Source organism: Caretta caretta, chromosome 5, assembly GCF_965140235.1.
Source record: "Caretta caretta isolate rCarCar2 chromosome 5, rCarCar1.hap1, whole genome shotgun sequence".
Lineage (NCBI taxonomy): Eukaryota > Metazoa > Chordata > Testudines > Cheloniidae > Caretta > Caretta caretta.
Genome location: NC_134210.1, coordinates 82,777,558 through 82,802,011, shown reverse-complemented (window position 1 = coordinate 82,802,011; position 24,454 = coordinate 82,777,558). Strand labels below are relative to the sequence as shown.

Genomic DNA, 24,454 nt, shown 5'->3' with positions numbered 1-24,454 from the left:
TGTATATTGCCATTCCTAATATCTGATTTGTGTCCATTTATCCTTTTATGTAGGGACTGTCCAGTTCGGCCGATGTACATAGCAGAGGGGCATTGCTGGCATATGATGGCGTATATTACATTGGTGGATGTGCAGGTGAATGAACCAGTGATGGTGTGGCTGATCTGGTTAGGTCTTGTGATGGTGTCACTGGTGTAGATATGTGGGCGGAGTTGGCATCGAGGTTTGTTGCATGGATTCATTTCTGAGTTAGAGTTACTATGGTGCGGTGTGTAGTTGCTGGTGAGAATATGCTTCAGGCTGGCGGGTTGTCTGTGGGCAAGGACTGACCTGCCTCCCAAGGCCTGTGAAAGTGACGGAGGCATGTAGGTAGGAATAGCAGTCAGTAGGTTTCCGGTATAGGGTGGTGTTTATGTGACCATTGTTTATTAGCACTGTAGTGTCCAGGGATCAGGAGAGTGAGTTTGTGTGTGTGTGTGTGTGTGTGTGTGTCCCTGGGAAAAAAGGGGGGGGGTGTGAGAGAGCCTGGATTTGTGCTGGACATGGCCCACCTTGATTACCATGCACATTGTAGGGAGAGTGGTCACTTTGGATGAGCTATTACCAGCAGGAGAGTGAGTTTGTGTGTGTATGGGGGTGGGGGGGTGAGAAAACCTGAATTTGTGCTGGAAATGGCCCACCTTGATTATCATGCACATTGTAGGGAGAGTGGTCACTTTGGATGAGCTATTACCAGCAGGATAGTGAGTTTGTGTGTGTGTTTTTTGGAGGGGGGTGAGAGAACCTGGATTTGTGCAGAAAATGGCCCAACTTGATTATCATGCACATTGTGTAGAGAGTTGTCACTTTGGATGGGCTATTACCAGCAGGAGAGTGAATTTGTGTGTGGGGGGGTGGAGGGTGAGAAAACCTGGATTTGTGCTGGAAATGGCCCAACTTGATGATCACTTTAGATAAGCTATTACCAGCAGGACAGTGGGGTGGGAGGAGGTATTGTTTCATATTCTCTGTGTGTATATAAAGTCTGCTGCAGTTTCCACAGTATGCATCCGATGAAGTGAGCTGTAGCTCACGAAAGCTCATGCTCAAATAAATTGGTTAGTCTCTAAGGTGCCACAAGTACTCCTTTTCTTTTTGCGAATACAGACTAACAGGCTGTTACTCTGAATACTGATGAGTGTAATATAAGTGCCTCGCTAGTTAGACTGTCATGAAGAAAGAGTTAACAGGATAAAGAAAGCAGAATGCTTGTTTACTTAAACATAAAGGTTTATATAGACATAAAGGTATTTAAAAGATACAGAAAGGTATATCATCTTGTTACATTACTAGGAAGTAATTGCTACTAATCTCAAGATATTATCATTGAAATCCAAACACCACTAATGAGATCACCAATTATATGTGCAGCCTTCATAGCAATATAGCTTGAGGATTTATCTGCATAAGGCTCTTTGTGCAAAAAGATGTTGGGATAGTTGTGGATGCACTGACTTATGTGTTGAGACAATTGTAGTAGTGGTAAAATGTTGCAGATATTCCTACGAAATGTCAGGAAAGGCCCAATAGAAGGGATATTTAAAGGGATATGAAGAAGCAGATTTGAAAATTAAAAGGCAGAGACGTTTTTATTTTCAATGTTTTGCTCCTAAATTCCTGTATTTAGGACTATTACAGTAAATAGAAGGGAGTAGAATGTACCCATAACAGGTATGCAGGGGATTAAGAATGAAATGGAAGTATATCAAGCTGGGAGGAATTGCAAATTCTTTGGAGGATAGGATTGAAATTCAAAATTATCTGGACAAACTGGAGAAATGGTCTGATGTAAATGGGATGAAATTCAATAAGGACAAATGCAAAGTACTCCACTTAGGAAGGAACAATTAATTGCACACATACAAAAATGAAAAATGGCTGCCTAGGAAGAAGTACTGTGGAAAGGAGTCTGGTTGTTATAGTGTATCACAAGCTAAATATGAGTCAACAGTGTAAGACTGTTACTAAAAAAAGCAAACAGAATTCTGAGATGTATTAGGAGGAGTGTTGCAAGTAAGACAGGGGATGTAATTCTTCCGCTATACTCCATGATGATTAGGCCTCAGGTGGAGTACTGTGTTCCGTTCTGGGTCCCACATTTCAGGAAAGATGTGGACAAACTGGAGGAAGTCCAGAGAAGAGCAACAAAAATGATTAAAGGTCTAGAAAACATGACCTATGAGGAAAGATTGGAAAAAAATGGGTTTGTTTAGTTTGGAGAAGAGAAGACTAAAGGGGTCATGATAACAGTTTTCAAGTACATAAAAGGTTATTAAAAGAAGGATCTATAGCTTAGGTAAAAGAAGCATTGCTGCAGAATAAATGTGGAAGATGCAAACACAAGAGTAAAGTTATTTATGGACTAATAGTGATAACTACTCAAGGAGAGCCTAAACAAAATAAGTTACATTATTAAAGGTTAATATCTGAGGTAGAAAAGGAAACAGAGAGGGAAAATGAGGGATCTCACCCACTCCAGAAGCTTGAACTTGTGAGGTTTCCCAGGCAATGGTGACAGCTCAGAGTCTTGTATCAGTCAGGAGTAGATGAAACCCCAGTGGAAATGAGGCAGAATTTGGGTCTATGCACGCATCAGAAAACTTACTGGAGGGTGAGTAGATGGTTTTGTAGAGAAAATACAATGGTTCAAGGGAGGACACTAGATTTGTTTATGGGTACACTGATGACTCAAGGAATTTCTTTAGGCTAGACAATAGGAGCTGATCACTTTTAACTATGGCTGGTGTTCCTTCAGGGGGCTAACAATGAAATTGGGCTGCTTCAGTATTTTAGATATCAATCAAAGTTTCGCTACTAGAATTGGTTTAACTGCTGATCTGGGTGTGTGCAGCATAGGTTCATTAACATGTGGAGCAAAGATCTCCCATGATGCCATTGTTCCCTGCTTTTTTGGTCCCAGAGTACTGTGCGGTTCTCTTTTTTCCCATTCTATATGCTAATGTGATGTCTGGTTGTTCCATCTTTCATGCAGATGAGGATAGGGGAGTGGCCTCTGTTCTCCATTCTGTATGCTAATTGAGATGAGTCTGTCACATCTTTAATGCAGGTGAGGATAGGGGAGCTGCCTGAACTTGTCACCAGGGATCTAGGTGTGTCTTACACCGCCATTCACTGCTCTATGCAAGTTTTTTCTCTGATCAGTTTTGGTGGGGGAGCGTCCTTTCATGAGTCAGACAGGGTGGATACTGTGCCCTGGTTCCCCAAGAAGACAGGTATTATCTGTGACATAATTGAGGGCATTGAGCATGAAATGATCTTTAACAATATGTTGTGACTACTTACATTAAAGAAATCCATTCCACCTTGGTTTAGGAGAGAGACCACTCACTGACCAATAAGAATCTGGTGTTGCAGATCCCCATAGTGCAATTATTTTTTCTTCTCCATTATAAGTACAGCTTTTATTTTGGTGAGTTTTGCACACAGATGCAGAAATGTGGACTTGCGCATCCAAAATTTCTGCAGCTGCTGCTCATGAGCCCAAGCCTTCATTGTTGCAAAATTTCCAGTAAATTTCTGCCCCCTGCTCACCTCCGCCCCTCCCCCCCACACACACTGCGATTTGTGCAAAATATTTTTGCTCTTGGGAAGGATGTAAGATGACAGCATATGATACACTTACTGAATATTTGTGAATCAGCTTCTACACACAAGCAATGACATGTGAACATGGGATTGTAAGGGCTGGAGTCACTTGCGAGATAAATGCAGCAAAAGGCAATCCTAAAATTTGTGAACTGTTATGAGACTTCACGTAGAAAAATAGTGATGAGACTCTTTTAAATACTCAGAATGTGTGATGCAGAGTTTGATGGAATGTAGGGAAATTATTTCACTGCATCAGGTCTCGTGTAGCAGTAAAGTAGCACCAGGGCAGCATATTTTTATATTTTTTGGTGGCATCCAGAAAAGGTCCAAAAGAGCATTGCTGTGGGAGTGGATTTGGGGTCAGTACCAGGTTTACAATGGTGCGAATGGCACATAGCCAGGTCTGGCCCCTCACCTGGGGAAGTCCAGCACACAGGCCTTGCTATGTGAGCAGCTCTCAGCCAGCAGGTTCCACTCGCCTGTAGGAGGCTCATCACCTAGCAGCTGGGGACCACTATGCGGGCTCGGCAGGGCTACTGGCCACAGGGCCAATGGGTGTGGGTGGGCTGGGTGAGATCTCAGGAGTCACGTCCCAGAAACCTGCCCCGCTCCCCAGCATTGCTCCAGCTCTGAGCTGTCTCTGCTGCCTGGGACCTGTGGGGCCCCACCTTCCTTCCCAGGGGAAGAGCCACCTGGGACTGGTGCAGAGGCTGGGCCAGTCTCAGCCAGTCACAGGGGACAGTGTGGTGGGGCTCAGCTGGGTGGGTCCTGCCAGGCATATGGGACCTGAGGGAACCTGGCCCAGGTAGGCTCTGCTCCTGCTCCAGCTCCAGCCTGGCTGATAACTCCGGCCCCTTGGGAGGGTGCAATCCTGCCCCAGGACCAGCTCTGGCTGCGCTGCCAGCTCAGCCTGGCGGACACAGTCACCTCCCATCAGGGCCAGCTATTGTGGCTGGGGGTCAGGGTGTGGGAGAGTAGGTTTCTAGTGGGTGTGCGGGGGTGCTGGGCAGTGGGGAGTGGGAAGATCTGTGTGTGTTGGGTGCTGGGAAGTGTGGGGGGTCTGGGCGGGACACTGTGCAGTTGTGGCGGTGGGGGGCACTGGGCAGTGAGGGGATCTGTGGGGGAGGCTCTGGGCAGGGAGGTGCAGGGTGCTGTGCAGTTGTGGGAGGGCTGTGGGGGGTGTTCAGCTAGGGGGGCACTGGGCAGTGAGAGGAGCCATGGGGGAGTTCTGGGTGGGGGGGGCTGTGCTGGGCATAGTGGTCTGTGGGAGGGCACTGGGGATGGGGGTTTGTGGGGGTCTCTGGGTGGCGTGGCACTGGGTGTAGGGAGTCAGAGGGATGCTGGGCAGGGCGGTAGCACGGTGCAGCATGGGCCCGCCCCCAAGGGGAAGAAGCATGATGGCAGCGCAGGGCGGGGCTGGCCAGTGTGCATCTGGCAATTCCCAGTTTGTAAACAGTGCCCTTGTACTGGGCTGTGGGGAGCGGGGCTGTCCCTGCTGTGCCATGACCCGTCTCCCATTGCCCCCGGCCAACTCCTCGCTCTGAGGACTCTGTGGGGGCCCACAAATATGTTTAGCACTTGGCCCACAAAAGGTTAATCTGGCCCTTTTTGGGGTGCAGGCTCTGGGATGGAGTTGGGGTGCAGGAGGGTTGCAGGCTATGCAGCGTTTGAGTGAGGGATACAGGCTCTGACCTGGGGCAGGGGATTGGGGTACAGGAGCGGGTCCAGACATGGGCTCTGGGAGGGAGTTAGCAACTCAGCATGTTATATAAGAGAAAGGAGCTGCAGTGATTTCATATAGACATAGAAACTGATAGAAGACTCTTTTACATATTCAAATATGAGGTACAGAGTTTCCGGGGGGGTAGGGGTGTCTATACAATATTTCACAGCATTCCGTCTCCTGGCTGTAGCAGTAACCTAGCCCTGCAGCTGCGGTGTCTATTGACAGTCTAGGCACTGGGGGGCCTGGGCCTTTAAGAACCCGGCCCCAGGAACCCCCCCGCCTGACATGCAGCCTCCTGTGAGGAGAACGAAACACGCCTCTGCACCCCCCACGCCCCTAGATTTGCGAGCACAGCACGCGGCTCAATCCCACGGGGCCACTGTTCCCCTCTCCCCCCCAAACGGGGGTTTTGTCCCTCCATAGGGTCCGGCAGCGTCTCCCCCCGGGCTTAAACCCGGCCCCCACCCCCGATTTTCCCCTTCAGCCCCTCTCCTGCAGCTACCTACAGTAGCTTGAGCCCCGCGGCCAGTAAATTTCTGCTTCCTGCTCAGCTACTGACACCACACACACACACACACACACGCTGTGATTTGCCCCCCCCCCCCCCCCCCATCCTCTTTAACTCCTCCAAAGAGGAGGCAGCAAATCACAAGTAGAAGTAAGGGCAAAGAGAGGGCAGTGGCAACAGCGAAGGTTACTGAGCATGCTCAGTTCGGGTGAGCATGCTCCGTGCACCCAACGTAGAGAATGGGGGCAGGGAGCTGTTTGTGTCATAATGTGGAATTGCTGCCAGGGCTGACTGCCCTGAGCTCGTGTTGGCCTGTGTCTAGCACTTGTTGGTAGTGCCTAAAAGTCAGTTTTATAACTTTATAATCCTTTATAAAACCTGATAATTCTTTGAGACTATTCCTATTTGGTAATTACCTCAAATGGATAAAGGTATTTCATGGAGTGAACACATCCTATGGAGTGCTGCTGGCATTAGATCTGATTACCAGCCAGTAAAGATAAGATTTATCATTACATAGTGAAATGGAAAGTATGAAACAATCTGATACTTAAACAAAAATTGTCCTTTATCTGCAGTGTGTGCTTCAGCGAGGATTTGCTGCATGTTTAAGGCTTTAACAGTATGGAGACTGTAATATTATGTGTGCATATATAATAAATATGCCATTGATATGGCCTGAAGACTGCCTGTGTTTTAATTCTTTCTTTTAAAAAAAAAAAATGCTTTGCAGCCTGAGCTTTGACTTTGATTTAGATTCAGTTTTTCATCGTGTCATGATGGACATATATGATAGGTTAATACATTTTAATGCAAAATACAGTCTGATAAGTTTCCGATGGTCATCCAGTTCAAAACAGTTCACAGACTTTACTGAATGTCTACCTCTCTAAAATACACATGTTGGAAATCTGTGACTGTGTGATATACAATTATCATAATGCTCAAGAACTAACTTGACTGCAAATTTAGCAGAGAATAAATCTTATGCTTGATTAAAAAAATACAGTTGCTAGCAAATGTAGTCCTTCAATTTTGTATTTTTCCCTGTTGATGGTAAATTGTCACATTTGGCAGACACTAAAACAGCCTTAACTGATTAATGAAGACCCCATTCAGCAGCTGTTTTTAGTGAAAATTCTACGTTACAGGAGCAGACATTCAAACTAATGTTCTGATTCTCTGTAAGCAGAAGTTATACCAAAAGAATCTTAAAAGTGTATCAAGATACCGGTCCAAAACATACATTGACTCTGTCCTAATTTTCTCCCACTAAATTCAGCAAGTTTGCACAGACACTAATGAGGTCAGAACTTATACCACAATATGACTAATAACGGCCCATTTCTGCCATCCTTACTTATGTTGAGTTAGTACTTACATAAGTAGTCCCACTGAAATCAATAGGATTGCTCATATGAGTAGACACCACTCCCTGTGGTAAAGAGTGGAAGAATCAGGCCCATAATGATTAAAGTAATGAATCACATGGATTAGCAGGGAAAGAAAGAATGGTCTAGTTTAGTGGAAACCGCAGCTGCCTCTCTGTGATCTACATGGCTTAATTTAGATAAAGATTTTCTCCTAGCATACATTTAAGGTTCAGTGCAAAAGTATGAACACAATTCCGCTATGTTAAGAGAACATAAAGCCAACATATCAATGTAGCATATCTAAAATGTATCAATCATTTAGCATACTTAGGATCAACCCTTTAGAACTAATGTCATCTGCAAATATTTTCTTAGAGCAAGGGACTTAGAAGCAGGCACCCTTGACTTTGATTTCTGGTTCTGCCACTGATCTACTATCTGACATTTGCCAAGTGACTTAAACTCTCCATTCTCAGGTTACATAGCTGTACAGTAAACATAATAGTATGTTCCTTACTGGGATGTTTTGAAGTTAATTACAAGTTATTATTTTTGTTATATTAGAAATACACATTTTGAGATGAGTTTCAAAGTCTGTGAAGAACATGTAGTCACGCCTGCCAACTAGCCAGTTGTTCAGGATTTATTTTTTAATTGCTTATCTAGGCTTACTGTTCTGCTGATACAGTTAATGACTACAGCCAGTCACTTAATACGATTAAGTAGAAGCATTTGAACTGAACAATTTTATGGGTCAGTCAGTTAGCTTGAATCAATTCCAGTTCTCCAAATGAAAAAGGTGACAAGTTCAATAATCTGTGTGAATCCTATTTATCCTATTTGAATTAATCAGTTTTCGTTGATCTTAATCTGTGATGTGCCATTTCTAAAAATTATAGCAGCTTGTCCTCCGCACTTTGTTTCCAGTTTTAGTATTCAATATCTAAAGTCAACATCTTTACTTACCCGTCACTCCCAGATTCATATATAAAGGTTAGAGCTGTGTCTGCCCATATTTACCTTAGAAGCTTCTAATTTTCTGTGGGAATTTAATTTTCATATTATGTATTTGAAAACCATCAATTTGCTGAATGGATTCTCAGTACCAAGGGGGGGGAACTGGCTGTTGTTGAATAAGCCCTAAGAAAGAAGTAAGAGACCGCAACAGAATACCTACATTATTATTATTTATTTCTTTTATTGTAGTGTCATGGAGCAGGACTCCATTATGAGAGGAAACACAGAACAAAAAGATTAAGCTCTTTGGGGCAAAGACTCAGTCTATGTATAAGACAAGAGACAACAGATGGATACAGATAGAGTTATGGGGAAGTACAAGGAAATAATGAGACAATATTGGTCAGCATGATATGCAATGGTCTCTGCTGCACACCAGCAACCTAGCCATTGTCAAGTTTTTTGTAGGCTTCATGGCAATGGAGAGTTTTAAGGAGGGTTTTGAAGGATCATAATGAGATAGTTTTGTGGGTGTTTATGGGGAGCACCTTCCAAGCATGAAGGGCAACATGTGAAAAAGCATGAAGGTGGTTGTTTGAAAAATTAAACAAGAGGGCAATGGAGGTGGTCACAGATCCAGTGTGGCTACCTTTGGTGACAGCCCACCAGATCACTTTGTGAGAATCCAGTCTCTGGATCCCTGGATGTTTTAAGCCTCTGGAGTCGTAACAAAGCCCAGGCACCATCCAAGTCCTAGGGCCCTCAAGGGCACTCTTGGAATGCAGAGCTCTACCTAACACTCCTGCCTGGGAGCTGAGACCTCACTGTCCCCTGCCCCTTGGAACCAGTAGTGATTCCTCAGACTCCTGTAGCTTAAATACACCCACTGCTAGAATCCCACTGAAGATGTAAGCCTTGTGCAAGGGGCTACATGGTAGGTATAGCCAATAACATACAGACACGTTCCACAGAATTCTAAATCATTATTGCTACTTCTTTGATCACATGAGAATTACACAGATCTATTAAAAAATATAAACCCTGCATGCATTTCCCCTTATTCTAGTTCATCTTTCCTTTGGTTGTCCTTAGAGAATCATCTGTATTCAGGCAGGCAGGGTCCACTCCTTCCCCTGACTTCATCCAGCTCCTGCAGCAACTTCCCTCATTTAAGCTGGTGTGACATGTCTGAAGAGAAAGACCAAACAGAGCAGCTTCTGCCCTTTATAGCCTTCCAATCTCCTTTGTCAGGTGACTCCTTGGTCAGCCTCAACAGGAGACCACAGAATCCTACCAAGTAACTTCATTGATAGGTGACCTCTCCTGTGACAAACCAGTTCTCTTGGTTGAGAGCCGACCTTTTGTCTAGAGAGAGAGTACATTTCAATGGCCAAGCCTTTAAGTCAACAACCTGAAAGGCTGTTGCTTTTGCTCCTAGATCTGTTACCTCTGTAGAATGTACTAAAGGTCAAATTGATAAAGAAGCCACCTGAACCCTATCAGAGCAGGAGTGCATGTAGCTAGGCCTTTCTTGTTATACATATGTTTAGTAAACATAATTATGCAGATACCACTCTTCCCTTGTGGTTCCTTCATGTTACCTATGTTGTGTAAAGAGGGGGAGTCATTAGATCTGGGATTATTGCTAGATGATTAGGTAGTGACTGTGGCAAAGAGAAAAAAAAAGGTAATCTCTGCTTGGTGAGACTAGTGTGACCTTTCCTGGATTGTGGAAGGTCCCCACTTTGGACCTTCAGAACCAGAATTTCTTAACCTTTAAGACATGGGAAGAAATCACTAAAGTAATAGATTTCAGAGTAGCAGCCGTGTTAGTCTGTATTCGCAAAAAGAAAAGGAGGACTTGTGGCACCTTAGAGACTAACAAATTTATCTGAGCATAAATGTAGCTCACGAAAGCTTATGTTCAAATATATTTGTTAGTCTCTAAGGTGCCACAAGTATTCCTTTTTTTTAAAGTAATAGAGTGTTTGTGTGGGATTATTTTTGTTATAATTATTTCTTCCAGCATGGGTATTGGCATAATATTATGCAGTGTGCATCATGTATTTTGTAGATTTAGTCTGATGTTGTATGTTTTAACTGTATAAAGTGCCTAGAGCCATTGGTAGACAGGTCAAAGAAATTGAAATAAATAAATAAAATACAATGAGCAGGAAATATACTGCTGCCAGCCTTAAATTGAGGTGCTCATTATATTGCAGCCCTAAAGCTAGAATCCAGAAGTGGATATTTATTATATAGAAAGTAGTCATTTCTATTAAAGTATTTATTGCTTATCAATTGATTATAAAAAGGTTTATAATTTTATGTCTCTGAATTCTCAACTGGTGCTGACTTCTTATTCAGATACTGAATACTTAACTGCATGTGAAAAGTGGGATTATCATATCCTTCCATCTTTCCAGCATCACCTTGTCTCTCCTAATGCTGTGAGTTGTGTATTTACATTATAGTTCTTTAAGGTGTGAGAACCAAATATTGCTTCTTCCTGTGGGCTGTAAATCAGATGAACAAGTGCAGTGGAAAAAGAAGGTCCTGACCCTTCAATGAACCTCATGTAGCAGATCCCTGTGCAGAGCCCCCAGTGAAATCCCTCCTTGTTAATGGGGCCATCTGAACTCTCTGTTCAGAGTCAGGCCCGGGAGAATAGAGATTTCCCCCCCCACACACAAATATGTGGGTATTCTGATAGTTTTTAATGAATATCTAGATATTCATGTAATATCTGTACTATCATGAGATGCATATTCCTGTGATTACATACAATATGCTGGCAGAAAGTACTGGGAGACCATTGTCTTTTAAAAGCATTTATCATATGATGAGCTTACAAATATAATGTTTGAGGCAAGTTAAAGGATGGGGGGAAATGATTAAATCTGATATACAGCAATGTGATTTTCTAGTGGAAGGTTTGACTATCTGAAATGTTTATGATAGTTGATTGCCAATGAGATCACTTTCACTGCCTCAACCGTGCAGAGAAAGAGGGAATTATGCCCAAATTAGACCCTAACTTGTGTCATAGGCCTATTTTATCCACACCTGGGGCCCAATTTACGGTTACACTTTGTGTCACTCTGGCAGTACAAATGGGTATTAAAGGGGGCAGGAGTTGCTCCCTGAGAATATTCTCTGAGCATGAGGCCTTGCCCATTGATGTAGAGATAGCAAGAGGACTCTAACCATGCTCAAAGTCCCTCCATATTGGGAGGAAACGGGTAGGCCAGGGAAGGGTCTGGGCTTAGCCAGAGACATTGTACTGAGACTGAGAGCTACTTACATCAGGGGCTGGGCAGGCTCCTGACTGTGCCAGAATGTAGGGAGCAGTGGCTAAGAACACCACTTCCATCCAATCTTCTTCCATTCCTGTCCCAGTGTAGGAAGGAAGAACAGTGTCCTTGGTCTCTAGTCTGTACCTTCAGATTATCACCCTAGGAACTGAACATGCTGTTCTGAGAAGGAGGACTGCTGGGAAGAGATGGGGTCCGCCTGACCAAGAAGAGGAAGAACATAAATTGTGCATCAACCTGCCAACCTGGTGAGTAGAGCTTTAAACTAGCTTTAAAAGGGGCAGTGACAAATGCTACCAGGTAAGCATAAAAAAAGCAACCTTAACAGAGAGTTAGATGTTTTGGGGTGGCAGGGGGGAAGCATGGAAAATTACGAACAACAATAGGAAAATCAGTGGAGGAATCTGTTCAGCATCTTAGATGTCTACACACAAATGCAAGGAATATAGGAAATGAACTGGATGTATTAGTACATAAGTTGAATTATGATTTAATTGGCATCACAGTGACTTGGGAGGATAAATCTCATGACTAGAATATTGGTATAGAGAGCTATAACTTGTTGAGGAAGAATAGGCAGGGAAGAAAGGGAGGAGCTGTTGCATTATACATCAAGAATATATAACTTGTTCTCAGGTCCAGAAGAAGGTGAGAGAAAGACCAGTTGAAAGTCACTGGGGAAAGATAAAAGTTGGAAAATATGGGTGACATCAGGATAGGGGTCTACTATAGGCCATCAAATCAGGAAGAGGAGGAGGAGGAGGCATTTCTAGAACAAATAACAGAAATATTCAAAACACAACACCCTGTAGCAGTTGGGGACTTTAGCTACACAGACATCTGTTGGAAAAGTAATACAGCAAAACACAACATTTCCAACAAATTCTTGGAATGTACTAGGGACAACTTTCTGTTTCAGAAAGTGGAGGAAGTAACCCAGGGAACAGCCATTTTAGGTTTGATTCTAGCCAACAGGGAGGATTTGGTTGCTAATCTGAAGGTGGAAGACAATTTGGGTGAAAGTGATCATGAAGTGAGATAGACTTCATGATCCTAAGGAAAGGTAGGAGTGAGAGCAGAAGAATATAGGACTTCAAAAAAGCAGACTTGTCTGGAACTACAGGGGGAAATGACATGTGAAGCCTGGCATGGGAGATTTGATAAAGCCCAATAAGTTGGCTTTTAGACTTTGATAATAAAAAGTCACTTTGAACCAAATTTCGTAGCCCTCAATCAACCAAAACTCCCATTGTTGTCAAAAGGAATTTTGTTTTATTCTGTTGTTTGTATACCATGGCCATCAGAGTAGTATCAGAATTTGTTCCTTTGTTTTTCCTTTTGGCATACAGTAACTAAATCAAAAAGAGCGGTTCCAGCTGTAATTGATATGTCATGGAGAATAATGAACATCAACAAATATTAACGTTGTAGAAACTATGGAAATTAAAAATGGAGCTCAGAAGAAAAGAGATTTCTCCTTTCTGCTCCTCCACTGTCAGGGACCATTCTCATTTGTATCTATTTTTAAAATTAAAGACAATTACTCTATACTTCTTAATTTGCCAGTTCTTAATATTTTATCCTGCAGATGTAATTTACAAACTCAAATGCTCCTTTAAAGATTTTTTAACTCGATTCCTCTTACATCTGCCTGACAAATGTCTGCATTATCAGCTATTCAAAGAATGAGGTTTTTATTACTCCTGAGACTGACCTATTTAATTCATGAAATCCTTGATCCATGAGTGAGTGTGCATTAAATTAAGATTTACTCCATGCCAGATTCTTCCACAGGATTTACTTTTATTTTTAATGGAGAAACAGAATGCAAAGGAATTAAGATGCCTAGCACAGAGAAAATTTGAAATTGTAGGAGTAGATCACCCTGAGAGAACAGAATCTGTGGTCTTATATTCCATGCAGGTCTGAAACACCTGTGTAAGTAACAGATTATGTTCACGGTAGTGAGGTCTGAGTGGCAGCCATCTCCTTCTGCAATTAAGCATCCAAGTGCAACTGAAACATTTAGAAGTTATTTATCGTGAGTATGCTCCAATGCAATGAATCAATCATAGAGTATCAGGGTTGGAAGGGACCTCAGGAGGTCATCTAGTCCAACCCCCTGCTCAAAGCAGGACCGATCCCCAATTAAATCATCGCAGCCAGGGCTTTGTCAAGCCTGACCTTAAAAACTTCTAAGGAAGGAGATTCCACCACCTCCCTAGGTAACGCATTCCAGTGTTTCACCACCCTCCTAGTGAAAAAGTTTTTCCTAATATCCAACCTAAATCTCCCCCACTGCAACTTGAAACCATTACTCCTCATTCTGTCATCTGCTACCACTGAGAACAGTCTAGAGCCATCCTCTTTGGAACCCCCTTTCAGGTAGTTGAAAGCAGCTATCAAATCCTCCCTCATTCTTCTCTTCTGCAGACTAAACATCCCCAGTTCCCTCAGCCTCTCCTCATAAGTCATGTGTTCTAGACCCCTAATCATTTTTGTTGCCGTCCGCTGGACTCTTTCCAATTTTTCCACATCCTTCTTGTAGTGTGGGGCCCAAAACTGGACACAGAACTCCAGATGAGGCCTCACCAGTGTCGAATAGAGGGGAACGATCACGTCCCTCGACCTGCTGGCAATGCCCCTACTTATACATCCCAAAATGCCATTGGCCTTCTTGGCAACAAGGGCACACTGTTGACTCATATCCAGCTTCTCGTCCACTGTAACCCCTAGGTCCTTTTCTGCAGAACTGCTGCCGAGCCATTTGGTCCCTAGTCTGTAGCGGTGCATTGGATTCTTCCGTCCTAAGTGCAGGACTCTGCACTTGTCCTTGTTGAACCTCATCAGATTTCTTTTGGCCCAATGAACACTATTTCTTATTCAGGGCAAAAGAAGAATCAACACACCTCAAGAAATAAAAATAAAATTGTTTCTTGCTTTTCTGAAAGTTTTGTGCTGCAGCTTTCTTGGCCTTTTCAGTGATGCCACTATTGGGGGGCAAGGCTTGTATGACTAATTGTTCAAGGATAGGTTATAAAATGAGGCCAGGTCTAAAAAGTAAATAATTGAATGGAATTTTTGTGAATATGGAGAGATATGACTGGATATGTAGGGCCAAAACCACTCCTGGTATAATTCCATTGAATTCAACTGAGTGAGAACAGCAGTGTCAATAAAAACTTCAATACTGTTCATGAGATAATAGCATTTGACTTTTCTGGGTGATGACTGGCTAAAATCCTTCTCGTGTCCAATAATCCTCAGAAATTAGTTCAAGCGGAATAGTAAAATACATTTTTTGGAATTTAGAAAAGAAAGCAAAACTCTGAAGCACCTCACAACGTGATAGTCACATGAATACATTGGGTGTTTTATTATGTTCCTTACAATTAATGCTTTTCTCATTGTTCTAAAACAATCAGGAAAATTAAAACTTGTGATCAATGACTTAAGACCGAGCTTTCATTTAATGTTATGGTATATCCTAATACTGTTACTTGCTTATTTCTGTAATACTTTGACTTACATACAAATGATAAAACCAGAAAGATTAACGTTTTGCTAAATACGTGTCATTTTTAAATATCATACAAGAAGCAGAAAGGTCTTTGAAATAACAAATACACACAAACTGGAATGGCTACAGTCTCCAGACTCAGACTCTTTCAAGTTTGTACCAGAATAGCGTAACAGGGTCTGATTCTCCAGTCTAATGCAGTTCTGCTGATGTAAAATGGCAGTGAAGCAGTGGTGAGTCAGCCCTATTATCTTGAACATGAATATCCCAACAAAAACATTCCATTAATGACAGATTACAGATATTTTCATATGACATGTGAAACCTTCTCCTCAGACAAATTAGATAATGCCCTTCACAATGGAAAAAGGGGCAGAGGCGCCACGTTAAAAAAAGGTGGGGGGGGTTCATTTTATGATGAAATATGACTTTCTAGATGTATATGATCTCAGAAACAAAACATTATTACCATGCTTTAATGTACTAACAGGTCACCTATCGGATTATCTCCTAGCCTTGATCATTACTCTAATGGAAAAAGAATCAGCTAAATTTATACCATTGGCCTTGTTGCTAGCAAAATGTAGAATTACAAATATTTTTATAAAGCAATGCTATCTTTCCGTTTATCTTCAGATTAAAGATGTCATGCACAATCTACCATCATAAGCAAACAAGAAAAATGTGGTCTAGATGAAATTACTATGAAATGGGTACATAACTGGTTGAGAGACCATTCTCAAAAAGTGGTTATCAATGGTTTGCTGTTAAATGGAGATGTAGTATTTAGTGAGGTTCTGCAGGGGTCCTGTTCTGTGGCTGGTACTAATCAATATTTTCATTAATGACACGGCTAACTGAGTGGAGAGTATGCTTATAAAAACTGTGGATGACACCTAGATGGGAGGGGGAGGGGTGGCAAGCACTTTGGAAGACAGGATTAGAATTCCAAATGACCTTGACCAATCGGTGAATTGGTCTGAAATCCACCAGATGAAATTTAGTAACAAGTATGAAATACTACACCTAGGAAGGAAAAATTAAATGCACAACTACAAAAATGGGGCTAGGCAGTAGTAGTGCTGAAAAGGATCTGGGGATTATAGTGAATCACAGATTGAATACGAGTCAACAATGTGATGCAGTTGCAAAAAAGGCTAATGTCTTTTGGGGGTAATTTAACAGGAGTGTGGTATGTAAGATGTGGGACATAATTGTCCTGCTCTATTTGGCACAGGTAAGGCCTCAGCTGGAGTACTGTCCCCAGTTCTGGACGCCACCTAGAAAATAATAAGGTTATAAGAAATAGCCAGCATGGATATATCAAGAACAAATCATGCCAAATCACCCTAATTTCCTTCTTTGACCTGGTTACCACCATAGTAGATAAAGCAGAAACAGTATACATAATATACCTTGATTTTAATAAGGCTTTTGACACAATCCCTTACAACATTCACATAAGCAAACTAGGAAAATGGGGTCTAGATGAAATTACTATTAGGTAGGGGAACAATTGTTTGAAAAACTGTACTCAATGAGTTTGCCATCAAACTGGCAAAGTGTATCTAGTGGGGGGACACAGGATAATAATTAATGACTTGGATAATAGAGTGGAGAGTATGCTTGTAAAATTTGGAGATGACAAGCAGGTAGGAGGGGTTGTAAGCACTTTGGAGGACAGGATTAGAATATAAAATGACCGTAACAAATTAGAGAATTGGTCTGAAACCAATACGATGAAATTCAATAAAGACAAGTACAAAGTACTTAGGAAGGAAAAATTAAATGCACAGCTACTAAATGGGGACTAAGTGGTAGCACTACTGAAAAGGATCTGAGGACTATAGTAGATCACAAATTGAATGAGAGTCATCAATGTGATACAGTTGCAAAATTGACTAATATCATTATGTGTGTATTCAGAGAAGTGTTGTATGTCAGATACAGGAGGTAATTGTCCATCTCTCTTTGGCAGTGGTGAGGCCTCAGCTGAAGTATTGTGTCCAATTCTGGGCACTTTAGGAAAGATGTGGACAAACTGGAAAGAGTCTGGAGGAAAGCAACAAAAATGATAAATTTAGACAATCTAATCTGGGAGGAAAGGTTAAAGGGCATGTTTAGTTTTGAGAAAAAGAAAACAAAGGGGGGACCTGATCATAAGTCTTCAAGTATGTTAAGGACTGTTATAAAGAAGATGGTGATCAATTGTTCTCCAGGCCCACTGAAAGTAGACTAAGAAGTAATGGGCTTAATCTGCTGTAAGGGAGCTTTAGGTTAGATATTAGGAAAAACTTTCTACTCTAAGGGTAGTTAAGCACTGCAGTAGTTACCCAGAGAGGCGGTGGAATCCCCAGCATTGAAGGCTTTTCAAGCACAGGTTGTACAATCACTTGTCAGAGATGGTCTAGATTTACTTGTTCCATCCTCAACATAGGAGGCTGGACTTCACAAGGTTTCAAGGTTGCTTCCAGCCCTATATTTCTATGATTCTATTAAAATTGTGTGTGGGTTTTTTGGGGTGGGGAAGAGGGGTTTGTTTTTGGTTTTGTTGGGTTTTTTTGGGGGGGGGGAGATGCGAAAGGTAGCCATTTGTGGGAAAGGAGTGATTTTGGTTAATTTCCTGTTCAACATTTTTTTAAAATTGTCATAATGAGACTTTTTACACTTACAAAACCAAAGAGTTTTATCTTCTGGGCCAAAATGATTTTTTATTTAGAAATTTAATTGAATGTATAGTTATAAACTCTTTTTTATTCCACGCATTTTCAGTTCATGAAAATTTTTGAAATTTTGTTTTTTCTTCCCAAGTTGGGATGGGAAAATTTTTCAAAATCTCGAATTTGTGCAGGTTGGGAAAACCATTTCCTACTCTGTTATATACTGTGTATGACCTTTTCTTTCAGATGTGGACCTCACAGTGATGGTGCATGACTTTGTATCTTCAAGGTTGGTGTCAGGGTTCTTTTCCCACTCTGAACTCTGAGGTAAAGATGTGGGTACTGGCATGCAAGACCCCCTCAGCTTATTTTTAGCAGCTTAGGTTAAAAACTTTCCCAAACACAAATTCCACCTTGTACTTGAACAGTATGCTGCCAGCACCAAGTGATTTAGACAAAGAATCAGGGAAAGGACCACTTGGTGTTCCTGTTCCCCCAAAATATCCCCCAAAGCCCTTACACCCCCTTTCCTGGGGAGGTTTGAGAATAATATCCAAACCAATTGGTTACAAAGTGAACACAAACCCAAATCCCTGGATCTTTGTATACTGAAAAAAAAAATCAATCATTTCTTGAAAGAATAATTTTATTTAAAAAAAAAAAGAAAAGGTAAAAATCCCCTCTGTAAAATCAGGTTGGAAGATAACTTTACAGGGTAACAAAAGATGCACAAAACACAGAGGAACCCCCTCTAGCCTTAGTTTCAAAGTTACAACAAAACAGGGATAAACCTCCCTCCAGCAAAGGGAAAATTCACAAGTTGAGAAAACAAAGATAAATACGCCTTGCCTGGCTGTACTTACAATTTCTGTAATATGAGAGACTGGTTCAGAATGGTTTGGAGGACATGGATTGATGTCCAGTCCCTCTTAGTCCCAAGAGTGAATGAACACAGAAACGAACCCAAAACAAAGCCTCTCCCCCCACCCAGATTTGCAAGTATCTTTGTCCCCATTGGTTCCTTTGGTCAGGTGCCAACCAGGTTATTTGAGCTTCTTAACCCCTTACAGGTAAGGAGGAATTTTAGGCTACCCTTATGGTTATGACAGTTGGATTATCGTAATGTGTTCCACCTTGTGACTTTTCTTGATGACTTCAATACAGTGCTCAGTAGCGCTAGATACCCCAAACATATTACACTGTACTAGTTTCTTCATTGTTGCACATACTGTTTTTAATATATTGTATAAATCTCTATCTGGCCTCAGTCCAGAGTACTTTATAGACAACCTCTCCTCCCCTATATCTTCATGATGATTGAGGTCAGCCACAGAGCTCAAATTAATGTTGGAATGAGTGTTGGAAACCTTGTGGAACAGCAATTTTGGTGGAAGGTCCTCAATTTTGGAGTTTTGCAGGTCTTGTGACCCTGTTATGATTTTTTTAATCTTTAGGGATCAGGTCAAGGCCTGTCTATTTAGCTAGAATTTGTCTTGTGCATAGGTCCAAATGGGTGCGATCTCCTGCTTAAAGGTAAAATGATGACCCATTTACTCACACTGGTGAGCAGTCATCCACACAAGTAGACCCACTGGTTTCAGTGGGACTACTCACCTGAATAAATGCTCACCACTGTGAATAAAAGGGAAAAAGGCCTTTTAATGCAAAAGTAGAATCTTGTAGCCAACTCAAAAAATGGCCAGTTGTAGCCTCAGCTATCCATCACCTACCAATTGGAATGAAAACCCGAAACTATACAAAAACATCCTCAGCCTCACTAACAAATACGTTTACTTAGGCTGAGTAACTGCAATTAGAAAAAATGTATTTTTCTTAAACATCTGTCATCTGTTCATTTAATAGGACAAAAAATGCTCCACTTTCATAACTCAGATCTGTGTTTTGAATGTATACTTTGTGTAAACTGTTGACTTGACTGATGTAAACATAAAAAATGTCACCATAGTGAGAGTTTGCAACTGATTATAAACATCTCCTGCATCAGTGAAATAGGGTGTCTGATCTGGAAACCAATACAAATAGTTTGGCCACTTACGTTTCTATTATACACACAGTAATCTCATTAGCTTTGGTCACAAATACATAAGTTCCATTATGAAATACAGCTATCTACCAAAATCTATTATCTGGCCATATATCAAATGGAAAACTTACATAAGCCATTTTCTTTAACACTTTAAAAACAAACGTGTTTCCTTGCATACAGTAAACACTGAGAGTTGTGTTTGAAGGATCACTCACCCTTTTGAAAATTGTGGGTATCTGCACACAGCAGGTCATTTTGAATTAAAGAGCAGAATTAATCAGAACTCTTTCAATATCAGAATTCAGATAATATGCATCAAGGCAGTCAATCACCCTATTGCAAAATGTGCTTAAAATATTGTCTGTACTCAACACTGAATTTAAGATTTTTTTTCCTTTTGGCTTAGATTGAGTCATTAGGCTGATTCTAGACAGCAGGTCTACACTAGAACGACTTTCCCAATATAGTTACACTGGGACAGCTATACCAGCAGCCCCACTTCCCCGTGGAGACGTAGTTCATTGTGGCAAAATAATGCAGTTCCCCAAACAAACTAAACTGGCAAAAGGACATTTTTGACAGGATAAATGCATTTACTCTAAAGCTCTTGCTGTTACAAAAATGTTGTTAAGAATCAGGCCTCTAACCGATATTATCCTGGTAAAAGTTTCTTGTGTAAACCTGGCCAGAATAAGGGGGATGTGTAAATTGCACCATCCTAGGAGAAACTCAGGGTGGTTTTGCATCTCAGAGAGGCCTCTTGCTGTAGGGTAGGGTCAGGAGTACTTTGCTATAGCCCTCCTTTCTTGTACCCAGCCAGCTCCACCATGGCTGTGCCCAATACCTGCTCATTTGTTTGTTGGGGGCAAAGGGTAATATAGCGCTCCCAGAACATGCCTACCACTTCTGCCTGGAGTCACTCTCTGGGCACAGTTAATTCAGCCACTCCTCTGCCTGGCTGAGTAGCCAGAACCACAATCTAGGCTTTTGTTGAGCCAATAAGATCTTCTACATGGCAAATTGGTTCATGTAATGGCATGACTTTTGCTGGAATTCTGTTGTTCTCTAGTGATCCCAGCTAACAGATAGCCCCTGGAAGGCTGTTGCTAGCCAGCCTAAGTTAAAGCAGCCTTCTTTATGTCAAAAATAAATCAGCCCTGAGAGTTGTTGGAGCATGCAAGGTAGTGTACATTCAAATAGCGCAATGGTAGGACCTTTTATTTTTTTAAGGTCCAAATCAAATTTGTAATCGGAAAAAGGACTGCAGAAAGGCAAAGATTAGACCAATATTTAGTTAAAGGCCAATAGCAGTGAACATTCTGATCTCAAACAGTATTTGTACTGTACATTCTAGTATAAACATTAATAACACGACTTCAACAGACTTCTAAAGTTAAAAATAAAAGTAGAAGATGTAAATTGTAAGCAATCCATTTTAGACTACGACTTTCAGGTGGTCTTTGTGCTGCAATCATACCGGATAAAGAGATGTTGTGTCCAATGCTGAATAGCAGCAGCAGCATCACTATATTTTGAACAATGAGGAGTAGAAGACTCAATTTTTGTAAGTCTGTAAATATCACATCTGATTGACGGACTAATTGGAGAAATTTGGCATAACAGGAAGGTTCAGGAGAGGAGACAATCTAACCTAATATATTTTTTAAATCCGCCATCTGTCCTCTGTGAGGCGCATAATGTAACCAATCCCAAAACAAAACTTTGTCATTAATCCTAAATCAGACTGACACAAATACAGTTTATTTTAACTTTTACACTTTATTTTAAAACTCTTAAGAACAGTGTTTTAGCATGTATGTCTAGAATTTTAAAATACCTTCAAATAATAATCCGAATCAGTCATTAAGAAAACAAGGCACCCACTGGTTAATTAAGATGAATCTTTTAAAGAACTAATATTCTTGTTTTATACATTTTTTTTAATGTTCTAAGAACAATTTTTGCCCTCAGCTGGCAATGACTTCCAATCCATTTGTCCTAACTACATCTGAGTGACACTACCCAACAGACCAGGACTATGCACATCAATGCATGGATATTTTTATCCAGTGCCAAAAGTGTGCTAGTTGCTTTACCAGACAGTATACCCTGCCCTCAGAAGTTTACAGTCTAAAGAGACAAGGTACAAATGAAGGAAGGGAATAGATGACAACAAAAAGGCATGCTGCTGAGCAGTGAAGCTACCACACATTTCATTAGTTCCATGTTTTGTTAAGAGGATTTTTTGATGTCCAACTCTCTTCTTATTTATCTTGTTGATGTTGCTTTGAGGGAGCATTATGATCTGTAGGCTTTAGGCATGTGTGCGTTTAAGATTGGATTATGGAAAACAAGGTCAGGAAGAGGGATGGTTCCCCCATGTATGGAAGTGAATGGAAAAAGCCAGAGAGATCACCATTGCCTTCAACGGCTTTGGCCTGGGCCCTTAGAGCAGTAAACTTGCATCTTGCATGTGGACAAGGAATTTAAATATGCTGCAGAAGGTAAGTGGATTAGGAATCAGATGAGGACAGAACCAAGATCCAGATGCCATGTGGGAAGGAGATAAGAACAATGTATGCTGTATGCCTTCCATGTATTGAAACTAAGCAGCTTAAGTCAATGTTTTCATAGAGCAGGAAAATTATAGTTTGTGGTTTTTTCCCTACCTTTCTTCAGTTCCTTTTTAATTTTAACATTTTATAAATAATCATTTGGCTTTATGAAATTTAAAGGAAAACTATTAAGTACAGTAAAATAGATGTTAGTCTCAAGCAACAATACTAACAGTAGTATATTTTTCCAATATAATTTATTTCTGTGTATATTATTATTTTTCTGTAACTATCACTCATTCATGTCTGATATAGAAAATAGGTTCAAGACGTTCATACCCCAAATCACAAAGAAGATACATTTTAAACATGTTTCATAAGTAATATAAAGTATATTTGGTGTTTCAGGAGATAGAAAATTATTAGTGTTCAGTGACGATCAAAACTGAAAGGTGTAGTGAAACTTCTGAATCCAAAAAGATATGGCTGCAAAATATCAAGAATACAAACTACATAGAAATATTACTTAGTGCCTTTGTTGCTTCTTACAAAGTAGTTATCAAATCTGTTAATTTAACACTAATTAAAGTTTCAGTTGCCCAGATAAGATCTTGTCATGAAGTTCTTTGGTTAATGGAATATAAGATTTTTTAGAACTGTATAAAAAATAAAGTGGATCAGTGATTGCAGATGGATTAAACCCTTCCCTCACCAACCGAAATTTTTGTTGTTTGAAAGTTCCTGTCATTTCCATTGTTTCCTAGGGGAGAAAGAAAATTATTTAAGGTTAAGTGGAAATATTTAATGCTTTTTCTCGTCTGCATGGACACCTACCTTCTTGACTTAAGTGTAAGGTTGGTTTACCCAGTGATGACAAATTTGCAGTCCATCCCTTAAGTAACTGAGGCCCAATCAAGACTAGCGTGAAATTTCCTGCTTATGTTCCAAAACCACAAGGAGCAGAGCAAAATCGTTTCTTGCTGACTGACAGCTCCATGGTGACAACAGTTAACCCTCCCTCCTATTCAATCTGGGTCTTAGCCCTTTTATTGTTGCCTAGGCTGGGCCACATTTCGAGTTTCCTTGTCCCTCTATTAAATATTCTTCTACACACAAACATATATGTCTCTCTAATTTATTCTCTTACTCTCCCTCTTTAGGGACTGAGCCACAGAACCCGCATGCTGGCATGGGACAAGAGTTTGAAACAAGAGGGAAGAATGTTGCAAACTATATTTTGGATCTTGCAACTGTAGTATCAAATCAAAGGCTTTATAGGAGAGCCCACATTTGACTGAAATAGCCCAGCTTCTTAACTACTCTGCGTTTGTGAACATTTATAAAGACAAAATTTAGGAAGATGTTCACAAAGTATAGACTGTCACAATCAAGAGCCTCTATTTATAATGTAAATGAGCATCTCTGAATTCCCCCAATAAGTTCCCATACTAATATCCAGAAACGGAAGATGGAAGAGTCATATTGGATCATCCAGTCCAGTGGTTCTCAAACTTTTGTACTCGTGACCCCTTTCACATAGCAAGCCTCTGTGTGCGACCCCCCCTTATAAATTAAAAACACCTTTTTACATATTTAACACGATTATAAATGCTGGAGGCAAAGCGGGGTTTGGGATAGAGGCTGACAGCGTGCGACCCCCCCCATGTAATAGCCTCATGACCCCCTGAGGGGTCCCAACCCCCAGTCTGAGAAACCCTGATCAAGTCCATCCACTTGCTATGCAGGATTGCTCTCTACTAAATACTTTGTAATGTTCTACCTAGTCTAATTTTTAAAATCACTCCTTCCTGGCGGGGGAAGGGGGGGATAAGGGGGAGGGAAAGGGGAATGGTACGTTAGTCAGAACCTCATATCTGTCTGTCAGGAAATTTTTTCCTCCCTATTTAGCCTGGTTTGCTTTTCTAGTTTCATCCAGCTACTCCAATTTATAACAATACATCATTCCTCTCTCCCCTTGCTATTAACACCCTTCAGAAATTTGTAGCATTACCTCTTGCACCTTTACTGTTGCTTACACAAACAATACACAGTTTGCTCTTAACCTTTCCTCCAGCCTCCTGATAATATTATGTTCCTTTCAACTCCCTTCAATTTGTCAAAATCTCTCTGGTAATATGTGCTCAGA

General features: G+C 41.1%; 1 protein-coding gene and 1 long non-coding RNA gene across 2 annotated transcripts in view; one reads left to right on the top strand and one right to left on the bottom strand.

Moving 5' to 3' along the window:
• The first annotated feature begins 11,621 nt into the window (after positions 1-11,621).
• Positions 11,622-24,073, top strand: LOC125637354 (uncharacterized). Its single transcript, XR_007356909.2, has 4 exons — positions 11,622-11,774; positions 13,450-13,567; positions 17,953-17,995; positions 23,469-24,073. It is a non-coding gene; the product is annotated as an uncharacterized LOC125637354 (long non-coding RNA).
• Positions 21,567-24,454, bottom strand: part of SLC27A6 (solute carrier family 27 member 6) — a 60,856-nt gene continuing 57,968 nt past the window's right edge. Inside the window, exon 10 of the mRNA XM_048851715.2 lies at positions 21,567-23,068. Within this exon, the coding sequence (XP_048707672.2) occupies positions 22,892-23,068 (177 nt within the window). The 3' untranslated portion in view covers positions 21,567-22,891. The remainder of the gene's footprint in view (positions 23,069-24,454) is intronic.